Source organism: Brassica oleracea, chromosome C5, assembly GCF_000695525.1.
Source record: "Brassica oleracea var. oleracea cultivar TO1000 chromosome C5, BOL, whole genome shotgun sequence".
Classification (NCBI taxonomy): domain Eukaryota; kingdom Viridiplantae; phylum Streptophyta; class Magnoliopsida; order Brassicales; family Brassicaceae; genus Brassica; species Brassica oleracea.
The window spans coordinates 44666525-44684593 of record NC_027752.1 but is presented as its reverse complement, the minus strand read 5'-3'; the positions used below and the strand labels follow the sequence as shown (position 1 = coordinate 44684593).

Here is an 18069-nt window from a genome sequence, read left to right as displayed (position 1 = left end):
AAGAAAGAGATTGAAGTAAGATATGTCCAATCATGCGACAATGCAGCTGACCTCTTCACAAAATCACTTCCGACTTCGATATTCAGAAAACATGTTCGTAACATTGGAATGCGTCATCAGAAGGATCTATGACTGCTCATTCGAGGGGGAGCTTACGTAGTTGTACTCTTTTTACCTTACTATGGTTTTTCCCATTGGGTTTTCCTAAAAAGGTTTTTAACGAGGCAACAAAGACGTTAAGTGAGAGCGGAGAGTGACACCGGTCCCCAAGGGGGAGTGTTATGAAAGTCAGACATTTCCAACGCCGAAAATGTTGAAATAATTAAAGATGTGGGTCCCACTGTCACTATTTGCACAGTAATTTTTCTTCTATAAATACGGAGTTTTCGATCATTTGTAAAAACACGATTACACCATCCCTTCTCCTTTAATAATACATCCTCTCTTCTTATCAGTGTTATCTTCTTCGTACGGGTATAAAATTTTGCCCTTATTTAAATTCCTGCGATATAATAAAATTTCAGTTCTTTTATAACAGTTATACATTAATGGACGCATTACTGAGTCAATCATACACATTACAACAACAAAGTCTTTTGGATCATAAAATAATAGGTTTAATACAATGGTAAGATACATAATAATTGACGCATGAACATATAATGTATTATTTAATGCAGAACGAGCATAATGTTGATCATTATCCCAAAATGTGCCACATTTTGAGTTGCTAAACAAATATTATTTATATGCTTTACATAAATCAATATTGACCCAACAAAAAATCTCACTTCCTATCATTATTAAACTCATGTTCTTTCTAAATCCTACTTTTATATATGTTTTACTTGCGCCGGTGACCGCGCTCGTGTCCTTCTGTTCACTCTCGCTCAAATTTCGTTATAAGGAGTCTAAACTTTAGTGGATATATACAAACGAAAAATGATATTAGCACCCACACCCTTAACTTTTCGGCCGTTACTAATTAGCTTGTATATTGAATTTCTTTGTGTCTACATATAAAAACGTGTACGAGCTTATATGCGTAGATTCTTCTTGAATACACCCACATTCTTCTTGGATTTTAGTGTCGGTGTCCATTTGCAATTTGCATAATCAAGTGAACAGCAAAACCCACAACAAGGTATTTTAAGAGCACCTCCTTCGAACGGAGTTCTACCCATTGGAATTCTAAATTTGTATATATTATATATATGTATATAGTTATGGAGTACATTATTTGTTTTAAGAGATTTTAGAACTTCAATGGATAGAATCCCACATATACAATATATACATATAATATATGTAAATTTAGAACCCCACAACTACATACACATATACAATATATACATATAATATATGTAAATTTAGAATTTCAATGGGTAGAACCCCATTGGAGTTGCTCTATGTTTAGCCAGTAAAGCCTTTAATAAATGAATATTGTTGAATTTCGACAAAAAAAAAAAAAAAGAATATTGTTGAATTTCCTAGTACTTCGTTAATGAGGATTATTAGGTAGAGGAGATTAGTTAACATGCATGTGAGAAAGCGTGTGGCTCAATTATTGATTTGTCATCAAGGTTAAGTTTAGGCAGTAAAGCCTTAAAGTGGTCTTTGCTCGCTTCTGATGCTACCTTCACATGAGCAATTCAATCTTAATTTTCATCAACTTTGATGTTAATCAAGTTCACGAACTAAGGATTTATACATATATCAGCTTGGGAATAAATTGAGGAATATGGACAAACACAGTGAATGTCAAGCAAAAGAAGGCAAGAGGAGAGATAGTAAGATTTTCAAATTTGGACCAGTAACTTACTTTTGTAAAGCATCTTTCTATATAACTTTTTATATTCCTTAAATAGTGATTGATATTCAAAACGCATCTTTTTAAAAACTTTGTCAACGTGATGAATTTAGGATTTATCAACAAAATGGAATTTGTATATGACGCTGTGTAATGATTGAAGATGGTGAAAATGGGTAAATCAGGTGCTCGACAATTATTAAAACAAAACTAGTTGAGCCTGGTTCTAATCATTGTTTAGTTTTGAAACTTAGTGCTAATCGAACGGCTGAGATTCAGAGTTTACATGCTTAAACATGCGGATGATTAACAAGTCACTCACGATGCTGAGTTGACAACACATTAATGATATTATCGGCTAAATAATTTCAGTGAGATGTCGATAACAAAAGGAGGAAAGTAAATAAATAATTAAAAGGTGTAATTGCTTTGACCAAAAAAGGTGTAATTGCTTTGATAAAAAAAAAGGGGTGTAATTTCCAACTATTGGCCCAAAAGAGGAAAAGGAGAAAATGATGGGTGGTTTTGTCAAATACATGTACAGGGTTATGATTAAGAAACAAGAGTAACCGAGGCTGGAGGATAGAATTAGAGCTGAAACCAAACGACGGATGAACAAATGTCGAATCTCGAGCTGCTCGCACACTTTGTCGCTCACTTTTATTACTTGTCTTCACTTTTCAACTCTAAAAGCTCAATTTCGGGGGATCTAATCAATGCAGAGTACTGGAAAAGTATAGGATACCCTGAACACACTTTACTATACAATATACAATACAAAAGAAGTATTTAAAGAAATTTCAGTAGTTTTTGTAAAGGTAACAAGACAACCTTGTAAGAAAAGAAAACATTCAAGTTTAAAAGTTACATCTGATCATATAAATGTTTTTTCATTTCCATGTATTTTTATATTTTTTCTTATCTTTGGAAACATAAATTTCAATATAAGAAAAATACATCCAGGAAAATATATCTATATAGTGTATTTATTGGATCAAATCACTAGTAGTTTTTCATATATTCCCAGTATAGTTAAAAAAATCACTTCAATTTGCTTTTGTCGGTATATGTATTTCATGTTTGATACATCATCTGCGTGTATGTATTTCTTATATCAGCATGAGAAAATAGATCTATACAAGATAAAAAAGTATGTCAGCCAAAAAGAAAAAATGTAAGCGTAATAAGCAGCAGCCAAAAAGAAAAAATGTAAGCGTAATAAGCAGAATCTAAGGCGAATCCAAATAAAAAATCTGCATCAGTAAGTTTGTGTGTTATGTAAACGAAGCATAGCGAAGATAAGACGTACGCACTTCTGAACAACTCTACTGACGCTACACTTAGCTGCCACATAGCCTTTCATTTAACTCCTTCAACTGTTCTCTAGGCGGGCCCCATTATCATCAATGTGACATCATGCATGATATATAATCATGATCATGATCATGCATGCATGATGATGATGGTATCTCTCTTTATCTCCTATGTTTAGTCTTGGAAGAAAGTTTGAATACTTAACTAGTAAAGATTGAAGACTATCACTCCACATAACGCATAATTTTTAATATTTTGTGGAGTAAAGTCATGATTGTTATTGATTTGGTTTCTCTATAGTGATCGATAAGCTAACCAATAACCACACCGCCCAATAGTGTACCGTGACTAACAACGGTTACGTCGGACGTGAATTTGTGATAGAGATTGATGACCAGTTTTTATGTACTAGGTAGACAAATGTAACGTGATCACGACTCAGTTCTTGTTATTATTATTCACAAAATTAGTTATCCGTCGTTGTAGTCAGATTATTATTTACCTTGTTTTTCTTCTTTAAAGAGTATTCTTTTTTTTTTCCACTAACAAAAAAAAAGAGTTTTCCTTTTTAACTTTCCAGTTAGAAATGCAACCAATAGGCTGACTTTTCCTCAGCACTTTCTTTTTTTACCTTAAACTAACACTGCAGAAAAAAAGATTATTTCGTTTATTTAATTCAGAACTAATTAATAACAACAACAAGAAATTAAAGCAAGATCCATATATAGTGGAGGAAAAGGATCTTTATTATGTAGTCCGTGGGACACAACTCCAATTCCATTATGACTCCGTATCTTCTTATTTTATACGACTTTTGTCAAATATAAAAATATGTTAACAAATACCGAACGTATGAATATTCATATCTAATCATGATTTGGTATCTACCAAATCTGCACATCGCAATTCCATATGTTCGTTATTTTATTGATCAGCAAATAAAAAGTCACCATGAAAGGAGAAAACAACTTCAATATAACTTGATCATATATTATAATTCTACAAAACTATCACAAACTTGGAAAACACAAACAACCTAAAATAGAACTTAGGATTTGATCCGTTGAAGACAAAAGAAAGGATACACAAGTTTTATTTCTGGATAATTTTTAATCTCACATAATATCGCAGCTTGATGTGTTCTCATCGCTAAAGACATGAGAGTACTGATCATTCCCATGAGGTGGATATGGATACGGGTACGGATACGGGTTTGGATATTGGTGCGGCGGGTGCGGTGGCATGTAGTTAACTGCCGGTGGCGGCCTTGCGTACATCATTGGTTGGAACCGCTCGTTTCCCATGGCACGTTGCTGGTTCATAACCGCTGCTAAATACTGTTGCTGTTGTTGTTGTTGCTGCATTTGCATAGGGTCTGGCCCGGCTCCTTGGAAATAACCTGGTGGTACACCACCGCCTGGACCGGTTGCCGGTAATCCTTGAACCGCCGGAATATTACCCATCGGACCACCCATACCCATTGGACCGCCCATTGGCATGCTCATGTTTTGTGGTCCTCCGCCTCCCATGGGACGGAAACCGGCTGGCAGTCCTCCCGCCATGGGTCCACCACCTCCACCTCCACCTCCGCCGCCATTACCCTTCTTTCCGGCGTTTGGACCACCGCCGTTTTTACCATCTTGTGGATGTCCACCGCCACCACCACCGTTTTTACCACCGTTCTTGCCTCCGCCCTGGTTTTGATTCCCACCGCCACCAGGAGCACCTTTTCCACCGCCACTGCCTCCGGGACCACCTTTACCACCGCCGCCGCCGCCGTTTCCACCGCCGGGACCACCTTTACCGCCAAGATTAGCGTTCTTCTGAGCGTTCATCATCATCTGCTGAGCGTTAGGCATCATCATGTTAGGCTTCATCTTATTAGACGGAGGAGGGAGATCACCAAACTCGTCGTCATCAAACTCGTCGTCATCGTCAGTGAACTCATCATCAAACTCGTCGTCATCAGTGAAGTCATCATCATCATCATCATCCTCAGGAACATCAAACTTCACTCCTTTCTGGTTCTTGTTCGGAGGAGGAGCAGCGCCCTTGGAATCCTTCAACTGTGGAGGAAGCTTCAGATCTTGAAACCCTTTCATCTTCTGGATCTGTTGAAGCTGCTGAATCTGTTGTGGATTCAGTTGCTGTCCCATCTTCGGCGCGTTACTGTTACCTCCGCCGCCTCCTCCACCTCCTCCACCGCCACCGCCGTTCTTTGGACCTTTATTGTTGTTGTTATTGTTCTTTCCACCGACACCTTTTCCATTGTCTATCTGCATCCCTTTCATCTGATTGGCCAACTGATTCTGATTGTTGTTGTTACCCTTTGGAGCTCCCCAGACTTCGGCATGTTTACCAGATTTTGCAAGCTTTTTGATGAGAACTGAAGGATCTACGTTCCCGGAGACAGTCACTTTCCCTTGGTCTGAATCAATCTTGGTCGTGAAAACACCTGAGTTTTTTTTTTGTTTCAGACAAAACACAAAATGAGTTTCAAAGACTTTTGGTCAACAATCTTGACAAAAATCTTAAGAAAGTCAAACGAGATTTTTTTAGTTTGATTATTTTTTGTTTCTTTTACCTTCGATTTTCTGCAAGATTTTCTTGACTTTCTGCTTACATCCATCACAGTGTATGTTCACTTTAAGAACACAAGTCTACAAATAAAAATTCACAGATTCATGAGAAGATTATTTTGTTAGAAAAAAATAATATTCAGAAGGAATCAAAGAATCGGTTAAACGAACCTGGATCTTCATAAACTCTTCTTTACTCATTTTTTCCTCAACAGTATGGTGAAATAAAAAAAGATTAGTGTACTGATGAAACTCAAATCTCTTTCTCTCTCTTTATTACCAGATCTGAGAAGACTACTCCTTGTACTTCCAAACTAAAATCTGGACAACATAAAAACCAAGAAAATGTTATTTTAGCACATTCAAGGACACAATAAGGGAACACATCACTGCATATACAAAAATATTCAGATTATGTGACATCTGAGGAAGATACCTTTCCTTAAAACAAGAAAGAAACAGAGAGCGCGAGAAATGCGAGAAGAACTTGAAAGAAGGAAGAAAGTTTTAGACTTTGCAGCAAGTTGGTGAACATTAACTTCTCCACTTCATCTTTTTCAGAGTCAGAGAGAGAGAGATTGGAGCAAAGTCTGCTTCGGTTTAATAGAAGAAAGAAGTGAACAATAGTATAATATTATCTTATGTATTTTGTTAGCTTAAGCTTAGACAAAAAAAAAATATTTCACGCAATTCTTTCTATTAAATAAGAGAAACTTCAATTTTTTTATTAAATTAACATGTGGTATATTTTCTAATTTTCTAATTTTTATATATATATAATCACAACTATAGGTTGGAAAACCTAAAAAACGAATGACAAGATAGAAAATTAGTTAAACTATACCAAACACAACAAATATCCGCAATTATTCTGGTAATTAGTATAAGCTGAATACATTATAAAATATTACTTGTAACGAAAAAACAACCTTGTATGAAATTAAGTGTTAAATAGAAGTCTACATTGAAAAACAAATTTGGTTATAATATAAGAATAGAAAACGGAGAGTGGGTCTGGCCGTCTGGGTTTATGATGAAGGCCTCGTATTTCATATACTATTGTAGACATAATCACGTTTTCTGCCAGATCTCAATAGGTTTCTCTTATTTTAAACTGTACATCTCAGTTACTTTTTGATAATACATTCATTATTCTAGCTACGATATACATTTTTATTTTCAGATACTTTTCTTCGACGCATTTACCACTATCATTGCTCCTTGTTGTTGTTAAAGCCTAAACATAACATGAAACACAACTCTCTTGCCTATCTTTTCTTTCCTTTTGGCTTATAATAATACTATCTTTAAGAATTCACATTTTTCATATAGATGAGCATTTAAAGTGACCTAAAATAAAGTTGATCGTCTAAAAAATATAATGATTTTTCCTTTGGTAAAAAGAATGGAATGGTTTTCTCGGTGAAATATACTTGTATTTATTTGATTTTATTACTATCACGTTTTTGACTAAATCTGATCAAATAATATAAAATTTTAAGATTAGGATCTCTAACCCTTGTTTGATATGATGGTTCTTCAATTATTGATAGCAAAAAATTAAACTATAAGAAGCATAATATGCATTCGGAAAGTTCCAATAAAACATTGGGTTAAAAAAACTGGCATGTTGAGATTAATAATTGGTTTTTGTCGTTTGAAGTTTTGCCTAATCTAAATAGCTGTTGATCACATGAGTGTCTCTGCACATGACATGGCTCTTCTTCTTCTTATTCACAAAATGACATTATATTCTCTTGAAGCTTTTGTCCGATTCTCTTCTCGTGCTACAATCTTTTCCTTTGGATTCGTTTTCAGTCTCATATATTGGGAAAGTGAATTATTGTACGTTTGGGACTCTAAAAGGTAATATTTCTCATCGACGTCATCCTTGATAACAATTTATTTTAGTCATTTAGTATGGAGATAAAACAATTTACATATTTAGATTAAAAAATTAATACATGAACTTTCTATAAGAAAAACAATTTACATCAACCAATTGACTGTTAGTAAATATGATTATTATCTATATATAGTTCAGATTAGTCTAGCTTTTTTTTGGGTCGAACCTTTCATTACTTGCATCAAAAGAAAAGAGTTTACACCAAAGGTGGATTAAGGGATACATTAAGGGCTGATTTAGCTAATCTATCAGCAGCTTCATTCTGAGTACGAGGGATAAAAGAAAAGGAGATAGAGTTCAAGGATGACTTATCACTCCAATGTCGTGGAAGATGCCTTAAATAACAGTCACAGAAGAGTTTCATGTGATGAGATCCGTGAGACTTTTACAATCTGTGACACAAAATAAGTCTTTGAAACATGCATTAATAGCATAGGAGATGGCATCTTTCATGGTCAGTGCTTCTGTTACCATAGCTGAGGCGACGAAGCGCCGGTGAGAAAAGCTTTGGAGCAGTGTAGCACCTGACTGGCTCTTTGTGATCCATCACATTCCTCCCCTACCAGTCGCATCATCCCAAGCACCGTTAGAGAAACATTGCACGGTTGTATTTTAGGTCGGTCACAAGACGACGGTTCTGAGATGGGTGGGGGGGGGGCTTTGATGTTGTTGTCGAAGGCTTGAGAGGCTGAGCCAATTGTCATTCTCGGCCATCTTTGATAGTCTTTATGATAACTTTATTTTCATTAAAAATCTTTTATTCAAATTCCATTTGGTTCCTACTTGTCCATAAGCTCCAAAGTACCCAAGGAAACAGAGGTTTGAGAGATTTGAGGGGGAGGGAGATTTACCATTCGTTGTCCATAAGAGCATCATTATCCCTGTATCTTAGCCTGGTTCTTAAGACAAATAATGATTAAAAGAAAAAGAAAAATGCCAATTAAAACAACAAACGTCTCTTAATTTAGGATCAGAAGATACGTGCCTTAGAGGACACGTGGTAAGTGTGTATTGGGTCGTGCTCAGATGAGAAGGAAAAAAAAAACCGATCACCAAGTTCTTCCTCTCGTGCTCTGTCTCTCTCTCTGGTTCCCAAAATTCGCCTGCTTCAGAGACGAATCGAAAAGGGTGTTTGGTGACGCCACCGGAATTACTATTGGGAAAATGGACGCCGGAGCTGAGTTGATGTGGACCGGACGGTGGATGCGGAATCTGGGTCGAAGAAAGCCAGCGGCGGAAGATTGGAGCCGTCTTCTTCGAATCAGGGGGAGATATTGGGAACACTTGCTACGGTGGAGGAGGATTCACAAGCAATCGCGGAGAGCTTCTCGTCTCTCTTCGTTTCCCTCCGATCGACTCTCTCTGAGGTTAGAATAAAGAACCAATTTTTTTGGGTTATAGGAGATTTCATCAGGGCCCTTGTTTGTCTTCATGTTTTGAGCTCTGTAATGATCTGATCGCATCTCTAGTTGTCCGTGGACCGATGTAAACATTGCAAAGTTTGATGCTTTTGATCTCTTTGCTTAGAGTTGTTTGTTTGTGTGGCTAATGGTGTAATAGGCTACAGGAAGCTCAGTTGATCACATGACTTGCTTTGGAGATGCAGCTGGACGCCTTCAGGAAACCGGTAACTTTTGTATGAATGAATGAACAATCAACTTGAACTGTTTTTCTTTTGTTTTGTGAATTTTACAGCTCTAGATGCATCCACTAAAGGGAACCGCTACATCAATTCTTGCCTCAGGTACCTATCGTAGCGAACACCGAATATGTTTCCAAAATCCAAATATGTGGCTTCATATCGTCGGTTAATTAAATTTTAAATACACTCACGGTTGTGATTTGTGAACGAGTTCTTCTTCGGTTCAAATGTGCAGATTAAACGAGGAAATTAAAGGCGTTGATACTCTGGCGGCTCGGTTGTATCCTTGATATAGTTCTTTGCGTGTCAACCATGTTGTTGAGTGTTGTACACAGAGAGACAAATACAAACCATGTTTGGCTCAAAGCTTTGTTAATTATGGTTTTAGTTGGAAATTGTTGTACAATTCCTTGATAAATCAATCTACAAAAAGCACCTGAGGAGAAATATGGATGTTCTTGACACGGCTGTGAACAAGCTTCTCCGTCCTCCATGACAAGTCATTATTAGCTTTCATGGACTTGGATCACTTATCTCTCGTACATAGAGGTTTTGATTATAACTGATGTTTTTCTTCTTCTTTTGTGACGCAATGTTTTGTGGTGAAATGTTTTGTGGTGAAACGTTTTTTACTAAAATATTTTTGAAATTAAAAATGTTTAGTAACATACGATATTAAAAAAAAATTGATTTTTTTTTTAAAAACCCTTGATTAAGAGACTTGCATTGGAACACATAATTGTTCGGGTTTCTTAACGAAGTCTCTTCACACCCATTTATTGCTTAAAATTATTAAAAAATAACTAAGAGACCCTAAATGAGTATTTGGGATAATGATGCTCTAAGCTCCAAAGTTCTGATTAAACTCGCTAATACCAACATATAACTAATCAAAATGAAGACTTTTCTCATTTCAAAAAAGTTCGAACATTCTCTCAAAAGAATGGAACTACAATTTTTTTAATTTATTCAAAGGGACCTTTTTTTTTACTTTTAAGCATAAACTCAGTGGGAAACATTCTTTTTCATCCGCCAGCTTTTCTCCAATGAATGTTTTAAATTTATAGCTTAATAGGCTAAAAGCAGAAAATGTTCTTCCTCTTCAGCTTCAGCTAATGTTTTAATCTCTCTTCTTTTTGAGTTTATGCATAAGACCAAAGTTTTTAATGTTCTCTAATAATCTTTGACTTTCTCGAGAAAAGGGTTAAATGATAACAAACATATGAAAGTATATAATTATAACAAACTCTTGTAGAATTATAGCTAAGTAACTCTACAAAACCATTCAGTTACACACAGAGTTGATTGTTGAGAGTGTGTGGAATTTATCCAAGAAGACAAAGATAATACATGAAAGCTGTTCTAGCACAATAGCTATACATATACTAATTTTTATATTTTCCACATACAAATCTTTAACACAAACAAATCTATATGCGGTATGAAAGTTACACAACAATGATCCAAAACACATATTCGGATATAGAAGACTTCCAAAAAAAGAAAGGGAAAACCTTCTTCTTCAAGTAAAGTGCTGTTCATCACTACTGTTCACGTTGATCTCTAAGAGCTCCTCGATAGGGTGTCGACAAATCGGACATTTGTTCGACTGAAGCCTCAATTCTTTCGCACAGTCACTACACATGCACTGCAAAGACCAACGTAAAGACACTATTAGACGTCAGGACAAAGCAAACTCGAAAGCACTTCTCTTGAAACTTAATTGTATAAAAAAAAGCTTTACCAAGTGTCTACAAGGCAGCACAGCTGTGTCCTTAGCCTCAGTCATGCAGATAACACATTCTTTACCCGAACCACTGTCCTCTAACCCCGAGGATGCACCTTGATTACTCGATCCATACAGCTCACGAAGTTCATACCGAACTCCTTCGATCCAAAGAATCTGCTTCACAACTTTCACTCTGAAAGATCCGTCCCTATCTTTCTCAAGAACCGCTTGAGTGACTTGCTTATGAACCGATGACTGCTCTGACATTTGATTTTGAGAGATTAACGTCTCAGCTGATATAACAAGCGGGTACACATCTTCTTCTAAAGGTTTTGAAAGATCGTCAAGAGCGAAGAAGCTCAGGTCGGATCCTGTCCCTGAAGGCTGTAGAAACTTCTGTCCAGGACCTTTCTGAAAAGAGAACCTTGTCGGTGGATAAACCTCTGGAAACTGCGGGATAAACGTGCAGTTTGGTTCCTCCTTTGCAAAGAAGGTGATAGTGAAACTGAAAAATGAAATGAGAAGTCTCAATATAATCTTTAAACTGATCAATACCATTGTTCTAAAAATCGGACCTAACCGAAACATTTTTCAGACGATTCCGTCTACGCATTAAAAAAATAATGAGATAAACCGTCTAACTAATGCCTAGCGATTTTTTTTTAACATTGATCAATACAAATCATATAATTTCGTCCTAATTATGACTCTATTTTTTTTTTTGAACAACCATTATGACTGTAACACCTAAAAATTCAATCACATTTCATGCTAATTGTCATGGATCAACTTATAACAAAGCCAGATCGAGGAATATTATATACCTGCCGTGAAAAATGGCATCGAAGACGAAGGAAACTAGATGGTGGCCAGGGACTAAATCGTCTACTTCGAGCCTCACCGTATCTCTATGCACGTTGACATCGTTCCTCACCTTCTTGGCGTTCTGATTCTCCACGTAAGGAGGTGGAAGAGGCTGCATTTGCGTTTGAGGCTGAGGGGGACAGACAAATCCAGGTCTCATCGTTGGACCCCACCAGTTGGGTTGAGCTGTGGTGAGATACTGAGGATGCTGAGGGTAGTAATGGTAAGGATGACCGTAGGAACAAGAGTTGATCTGTGGCGGTGGTGGTAGAGGTGGAGGGATGTGGTAAGTGGAGTAGTTGTAGTCATAATGCGGTGGAAATGGCTGCGGCTGAGGAGGAGGAGGATCGAGGTAATAGTAAGGCGGTGGAGGATGGTGGTGGAGGAGGTGACGGCGGTTGTTCTGTCGTCTTCTGTTGGTGCTAAAGGAGATTCCCATCGGTGATAAGAGTCACAAGACAGAAAAGCAGAAGAGAACTGAAGAAAAAAGATTTGGAAGACAGACAGATGTGTAGTTGAAGTGTTGAGATTTGGTGATGCCTTTTTGACTTTTTTTGGTTTTTCTTTTACTTTTGTCTTTCTTTTTTTAAAACCGATGGGATGAAACATGTGTTCTGTTCGGTTTGTTTTTTAGCTTTGGTTTGTTGATTGGTTTTGGTTTATGAAAGGGTAATATCATTCATTATCATAATCTTATTGTATTTTGTTAATTTTACTAACTTAATCTGTAATATTTATACAATGATCTAATTCTTAGTTTTCTTTGCCTACCAGCAATGTGTTTTGGTAGCCAAATGTTTTGTTGTTGTAATATTGATAGTGTTAACAACAATAATTTTACTAACTTAATATGTAATATTGTTGATGGTTTTTTATTGTTGTTATATAAATAACTACGATGAAATTACAATTTTAGATTGTGGTGAGATTCAAATATGCAACAATTAGTATTTACAGTTGTGTCGGAATGGATTGTTTACAGTAAAATTACAAACAAAAAATGTTTTTGTGGGAGCTGATATAGAATCTCGTGTCAACCATTGAGTAACAAACATTCTTAGTTGTTTTTTTGTTCTTTTGGTTAGTACTGCTAGTCTGCTAATAATTCAGTGGAGAAGCTTTCAAAAAGTAAATGGATAGCTTTCAAAGAAAAACTGTAGATGGAGCTGGAGAACAGACACACTACAAGCAGGTATTCCTCTTTCATGTGGATTTGGTTCTTTATTCATTAACATGTATTTCGATTATGAGATGGTTTGATCTCATGTAATGATTTTCTTAAGAGTTTAAAGATAGTATGACAGCTAAGATTGAACCAATCATAACGGTCTGCAAGAAGAAGAGTGAACGCTGAACGAAAGTCTCTTTCAAACTGGATTTAAACTAGATAATATTCGCCATGGCTTGTTTAGACAAGGACGTGGTTGCGGTGATGAGTAAAAGAGTGTTTGAGATCACTAGTTGTTTCAGGAGGATAAAGGGGCATTACATGGTGAAGGTTATGCTAAATGGAAAACAAATCGAACTGAAATCATTTTCTCAGTTTGTTGATCGATACCTTACTCCAGCCAAGGAAAGGTATGTTGTTGTATGAAAACTCATTCTTAATCATCTATACTGCAATAAATACCATATGTGTCTTACAAATTTGTTTTGATATTTTGATTTTTGTGTGAATTATGGTATATATGGATTGAAATGAAAGATGACAGATTTATATGAGTTTAAGTGAGAGAAATTTTCAACATGTATGTAATTTAAAAAAAGAAAGAAATTCTTAATGATGTGTTTACTTATGTTATAAAAAGTCAGATTTTTTCAACTGCATAGCCAAGACCAAGGATGGCACACACATTGATTATGTGACTCGACAAATGACAAACTACATTAATTGTGTCTTACTTGAACAAAGCTAATGAAGGCACCAATCTTCAGCACAGTGATGTGAAGGAAGCTCTCCTGTTATTTGTTAACTGCCTCATTAATATCCCTCTTTGATTCTCAAACAAAAGAGTTACTAACTCTTGCATACTTTCTAAGAAAAGGTTTGTTATTCATCTATATTGATATTGTCTTTGTTTCTTTATCAGTGTTATATTGCCTTTGTTTCTTCATTTATTTTTTTGGCTATGCAATTTGCTTTGCTTTTATAGATATAAATATGTTAAACTTTTATGTTCTTCATCATAGTGGCAAATATTGTGGCTAAGCATTCGCTATCACGAGGAAATTTAGGGCAAAGAAACTAGTTACCTAAAAGCCACCAAAAAAGCTAAGAGAGTCCAAGTTGAGAAATTAGAGGATACAAACGAAGCTTGGAGGGAAGAGCTCCCTAGACTGTACCTTGATTTTGTCCCAAGGCAAATCTGCTAAAACCATAACTATAAGTGGATTTGATCTATCACATACACCTCTTAGTTGTTACTTTCTCATCCGTGATGGTCCTTGAATGTTCAGATTGCAAGACTTTGTGTGGTGGGTCTCCTTCAAAGAAACTTAAACCATGTGTTCTGGCTAGTTTGGTTTTCATTTTCGGATTGTTGATTGATTTTGGTTTATAAAAGGTATAACATGTGTAGTATATATACAAATATCTAATTTTTAATTTATGTTTCTACCAGCAATGTGTTTTGGTAGCCAAAACTTTCACCGGACTTTCCACTGGTAATGGTGTTTCATTGTTGTTTTGTTCATTCGGTTATATAGATAACTGAAGTTACACTCTTAGATTGTGGTGAGATTCAAATATGCAACAATTAGTATTTACAGCTGTGTCGGAATACATTGTCTACAGTATAGTTTTAACCAAAGAGATGTTTCTATGGGAACTGATATGGATCACATTCTTAGTTTATTTTGGTTAGTACTGCTAATAATGCAAGGGAGGAGCTTTCAAACAGATAAATGGTTAGGTTTTTAATTTTCTTGGCAACTTTGACTTCGTAAATTTTCCACCTAATCTCTCACTAACTATCGTGTTGATGTTACTCAAAAGTCAACTCTACAACTATAGAGAATATGTATAGATACTATAATAGAGTTATGTTTTTCCAAGTCTGAACTTACATCTCATGCGGAAAATCGATTTTTTAGAACTTTAAATATGTAAGTCTCATCAGCCATCATGCATACAAGTTGCACTGATTCTTTGTTGAGCTTAAACCGAAAGTATAGTGCATCAAACATTTGACGTCGGATAAAATATAACATGGCACGATTGAATTAATTTATTAGTGCTCTACCAAAGTGGAGAGGATCTGAAGAAGGTCATTATTTTGCCTGCCATCAAAGCACCTCATCACTGAGTTTTGTTGCCTTTCTCCAACGAGAAAACAAAAAACAACACAACGCATTATTGATATCATCGAGAAATGTGTAAAGATAAGATCTCTCTAAATATTTGTTTTCCAACAAGAAAGAAGACCAAAGACACCTAGAGGAATAGTCTTCACTATTTCATCACACTATTAGGAACTTAAAAGAAACTTTCTTGAATTTTTTTATGAACCCTTCATAGATCATTTGTGTGATTTTTTTAACATAGTTCAAACTTCAAAGATTATTCATGGACCATTCATGTGAATATATCCGTAACACTTATACTATTAAACTATTAACCAAGTTGTGTTAACTTGCTGTCATCTGTTTGTTAATGTTTTTCTTTCACTATATATATATTCCTCAACTACTACACAGTCCAGCTAAGTAGATCTAGTTACCTCTTTTAGTAAGAAACTAATTAGTGATGACATTGTGTAATCCAATAAATCCAAGATCAACAAGAGTCAATACTGGAGATGGAGTTTCATATAGATGGATACATGCATCATGTTTCATACAATGAAATACATATTTAGTTATTATATGTGGTACTCATAATTATATAGAAGTAATCAATAATGAAAAATTTCAAAATCAACACAAAGCAGAAGCTCTGTCTCTCTTCTCAACAGAGACACAACCTCTCTGTAAATCCTTAAAAACCCTAATCTCCGAGCAATCCCTAAGATCATCGAGACTCACGTACTGTTGCTTCACCATCTTTGACAAGTCCGTACCGGTCTCATGAACCCATACGTACGGTAAACACGTGTCGTCGTAGTACAGCCATCGACGTCCTTCCTGGTCAGGAACGTAGGCTCTGTGGAGGCTACTGTGCCTGAGCTTTTTGGAACGTCCCGGTTTGAGAGTGTGGACACGTTTAAGGATCGACCCGACTCGAATCTGAAGCTCCACGGGACGATCAGAGAGGTTCCAGAAGCGGGTGGAGGAAGTGGTGATAGAGCAAGGGAGTAAGTGTGCCCGGTCTCCACAACCGCCGTAACATTGTCGGAGGAAGAGGAGGAGAAAGCTGAGCCTTGGGAGCTTGTCTTTGATAGACTCTATCATCTCTTTTGTGAACTTCACTTTTGTTGTTTTCATCGTATCCGTTTTTTTTGCTCTCTTTCTTCTCTTATGGTTCACGAGAGTGTGGTGTTGGATTTTGTGGTGTGATATATATGCGTGTGCTAAATAGTAACGCAAGAGTACTACCATCACTGTGTTCAAATCTGAATTATTAGAAAAAAAATATATTGTTCGTACTATTGATTGTTAATAATTGAGTAGTACCAAAATTATAAGTTGAACAAATGGAACTTCCGTCGAACCAAAAACTAAATTTAGTGTGACAATTCGAGCGAACTTATCTAAAGTTTTGAAATATTATTATGATAAACTTTACACTTTTGAATTTCTTTTTTCATCTAATTCAAAATTCAACCGAACCAACAAAAAATGCTGAATTAAATTGAACAAAATGACCGATATATTTCAGTTTGGTTTTAATTTTTCTTGAATCAAAAACCATAGTAAACATGATAGTCGAGTGTCCATTCTTGTTTTAGTCTTATAGACCATATCTAATTCTCAAGTCTTATATCCCAAATTAGTATAATTTCGACTCAAAATTTTCGAACAACGAAAAACATTAAAATACAATTTTAATATTTAAGATTCAGCGACGTTTATCAGAAAAAGATGCTTCTCATATCAAGCCATAAAATCTAAGAATACTTATTGCAAAGATTTGGAAACAGATTAGATTCATGTGGCGAAGGAAAATGTGAAAATTGGTGTGTGGGTAGCCAGCCAATAATCAAAGGACGGCGACAAATACTTCGTTGTTTCTCTTTAAAGAAAATTTTTTTTTTCCCAAATTGAAATCATATATATACTAACTTGGTTCCATACAACAACACAGCGAAGCAACACAACTTGCTTCACAATCACTACAAAAAAGGGTTAGAAAGACTCATCCAACTACACATCCACGCCTACAAAGGCGGATACCAAAAAATCAGCAAACTAATTAGTTACCACCAGATGCACTTCTGTCATTCGCATAGATATGATCCAACCATCTTGGATGACCAGCAGCTACATAAGACTGAGTGAGACCTAAGTTCCTCACACTCTGAGCAATGAAGGATGCACATCTGATTGTATTCCAAGACCCAATCCTTAGTTCCCACGCTTCAAAAACCTGCAGCTCTCTCTTGATCTCTCCCACTTCAAACTGCAAAGCAGGCCACCTCAAACTCGCTTCCTCCTTATGCAAAAGAAAATAATATATATATTTTTCTATACAGCCACACACACAGCATAAAGAAGCAAGGAAACTTTAGTCTCTCTTTTGGTTTCTAATTATCTCCTTTTTATTCCAATTATAGGCTTTACAATGAGAAAGATTGTTCATCTGATCTGACCCAAACCGAAATGATTCATCCCCTGCATTATTATTCTTGACCAGTCCCTGATTTTTCGGCTCATCCTTTGTTCTTTTTCTTTTCTCGTATAGAATATTGCCTTTAACCCTGGAGAGTATTATAATATGTAAGAAATAATGATTCTATTTTGTTTTCCCTCATTTTTTCTATATTTTATACAAACCAACAAAGCAACACTTCTATGATAATTTGTGGGATTATGAGAGCTTCTAAGTGTTTTAACCGTGATGAAGCACACGAACAAAGTAAAAAGGAGTGAAGTAACCGTAAGTATTTGAGAGAGAAGAGAAATTTGAGAATTTAAGAGAATGAGAGGATTTGTGAGATTGAGAGAATGAAAGAAATGTTTGTATTGAATTGTGTGTTTAATTGTGTAACATACATGGTGTATTTAAAGGAAACAAAAGCAATAAGCACTCAATGGTGGAAGAATAAATAACTAGTAGTGGACTAGCCA

The 18069-nt window shown here is 35.8% G+C and overlaps 4 protein-coding genes across 5 annotated transcripts; 1 reads left to right on the top strand and 3 right to left on the bottom strand.

Moving 5' to 3' along the window:
• Positions 1–4093: 4093 nt before the first annotated feature.
• LOC106296011 (probable H/ACA ribonucleoprotein complex subunit 1) lies at positions 4094–6320 on the bottom strand. 2 transcript variants are annotated; one of them, XM_013732053.1, is made up of 5 exons: positions 6140–6319; positions 5875–6024; positions 5709–5784; positions 4725–5579; positions 4373–4482 (listed from the first exon to the last, which is right to left on the bottom strand). In XM_013732053.1, the coding sequence occupies exons 2-5, from the start codon at positions 5902–5904 to the stop codon at positions 4373–4375; spliced, it is 1071 nt and encodes a 356-aa protein (XP_013587507.1). In that variant the 5' UTR covers positions 5905–6024; positions 6140–6319. The 2 variants fall into 2 exon arrangements, with proteins under 2 accessions (XP_013587506.1, XP_013587507.1); XM_013732052.1 differs by having other exon boundaries at positions 4094–5579; positions 6140–6320.
• Positions 6321–7912: 1592 nt separating this feature from the next.
• Positions 7913–9747, top strand: LOC106292414. The gene is made up of 6 exons (XM_013728003.1): positions 7913–7985; positions 8792–8976; positions 9170–9236; positions 9305–9353; positions 9487–9531; positions 9681–9747. The coding sequence occupies exons 1-6, from the start codon at positions 7913–7915 to the stop codon at positions 9745–9747; spliced, it is 486 nt and encodes a 161-aa protein (XP_013583457.1).
• An 803-nt stretch (positions 9748–10550) lies between these two features.
• Positions 10551–12395, bottom strand: LOC106343599 (probable E3 ubiquitin-protein ligase LUL4). The gene is made up of 3 exons (XM_013782860.1): positions 11805–12395; positions 10996–11485; positions 10551–10899 (listed from the first exon to the last, which is right to left on the bottom strand). The coding sequence occupies exons 1-3, from the start codon at positions 12281–12283 to the stop codon at positions 10774–10776; spliced, it is 1095 nt and encodes a 364-aa protein (XP_013638314.1). The 5' UTR covers positions 12284–12395; the 3' UTR covers positions 10551–10773.
• Positions 12396–15633: 3238 nt separating this feature from the next.
• Positions 15634–16347, bottom strand: LOC106343600. The gene has a single exon (XM_013782861.1). The coding sequence runs from the start codon at positions 16264–16266 to the stop codon at positions 15760–15762; it is 507 nt and encodes a 168-aa protein (XP_013638315.1). The 5' UTR covers positions 16267–16347; the 3' UTR covers positions 15634–15759.
• Between the last annotated feature and the right edge of the window lie 1722 nt (positions 16348–18069).

Bases quoted from the DNA above. Each gene is read 5' to 3' on its own strand.
- LOC106296011 (XM_013732052.1), bottom strand. From the start codon at position 5,904: ATGAGTAAAGAAGAGTTTATGAAGATCCAG. The intron at 5,785-5,874 runs GTTCGTTTAACC...TTTTATTTGTAG, and splicing joins AAGAGTTTATGAAGATCCAG to ACTTGTGTTCTTAAAGTGAA. The intron at 5,580-5,708 runs GTAAAAGAAACA...AAAAAAACTCAG, and splicing joins AATCTTGCAGAAAATCGAAG to GTGTTTTCACGACCAAGATT.
- LOC106292414 (XM_013728003.1), top strand. From the start codon at position 7,913: ATGACTTATCACTCCAATGTCGTGGAAGATGCCTTAAATAACAGTCAC. The intron at 9,354-9,486 runs GTACCTATCGTA...TCAAATGTGCAG, and splicing joins TACATCAATTCTTGCCTCAG to ATTAAACGAGGAAATTAAAG. The intron at 9,532-9,680 runs GTATCCTTGATA...ATCAATCTACAA, and splicing joins GATACTCTGGCGGCTCGGTT to AAAGCACCTGAGGAGAAATA.
- LOC106343599 (XM_013782860.1), bottom strand. From the start codon at position 12,283: ATGGGAATCTCCTTTAGCACCAACAGAAGACGACAGAACAACCGCCGT. The intron at 11,486-11,804 runs GTATATAATATT...TTCATTTTTCAG, and splicing joins GATGCCATTTTTCACGGCAG to TTTCACTATCACCTTCTTTG. The intron at 10,900-10,995 runs GTAAAGCTTTTT...TGGTCTTTGCAG, and splicing joins TGCTGCCTTGTAGACACTTG to TGCATGTGTAGTGACTGTGC.
- LOC106343600 (XM_013782861.1), bottom strand. From the start codon at position 16,266: ATGAAAACAACAAAAGTGAAGTTCACAAAAGAGATGATAGAGTCTATC.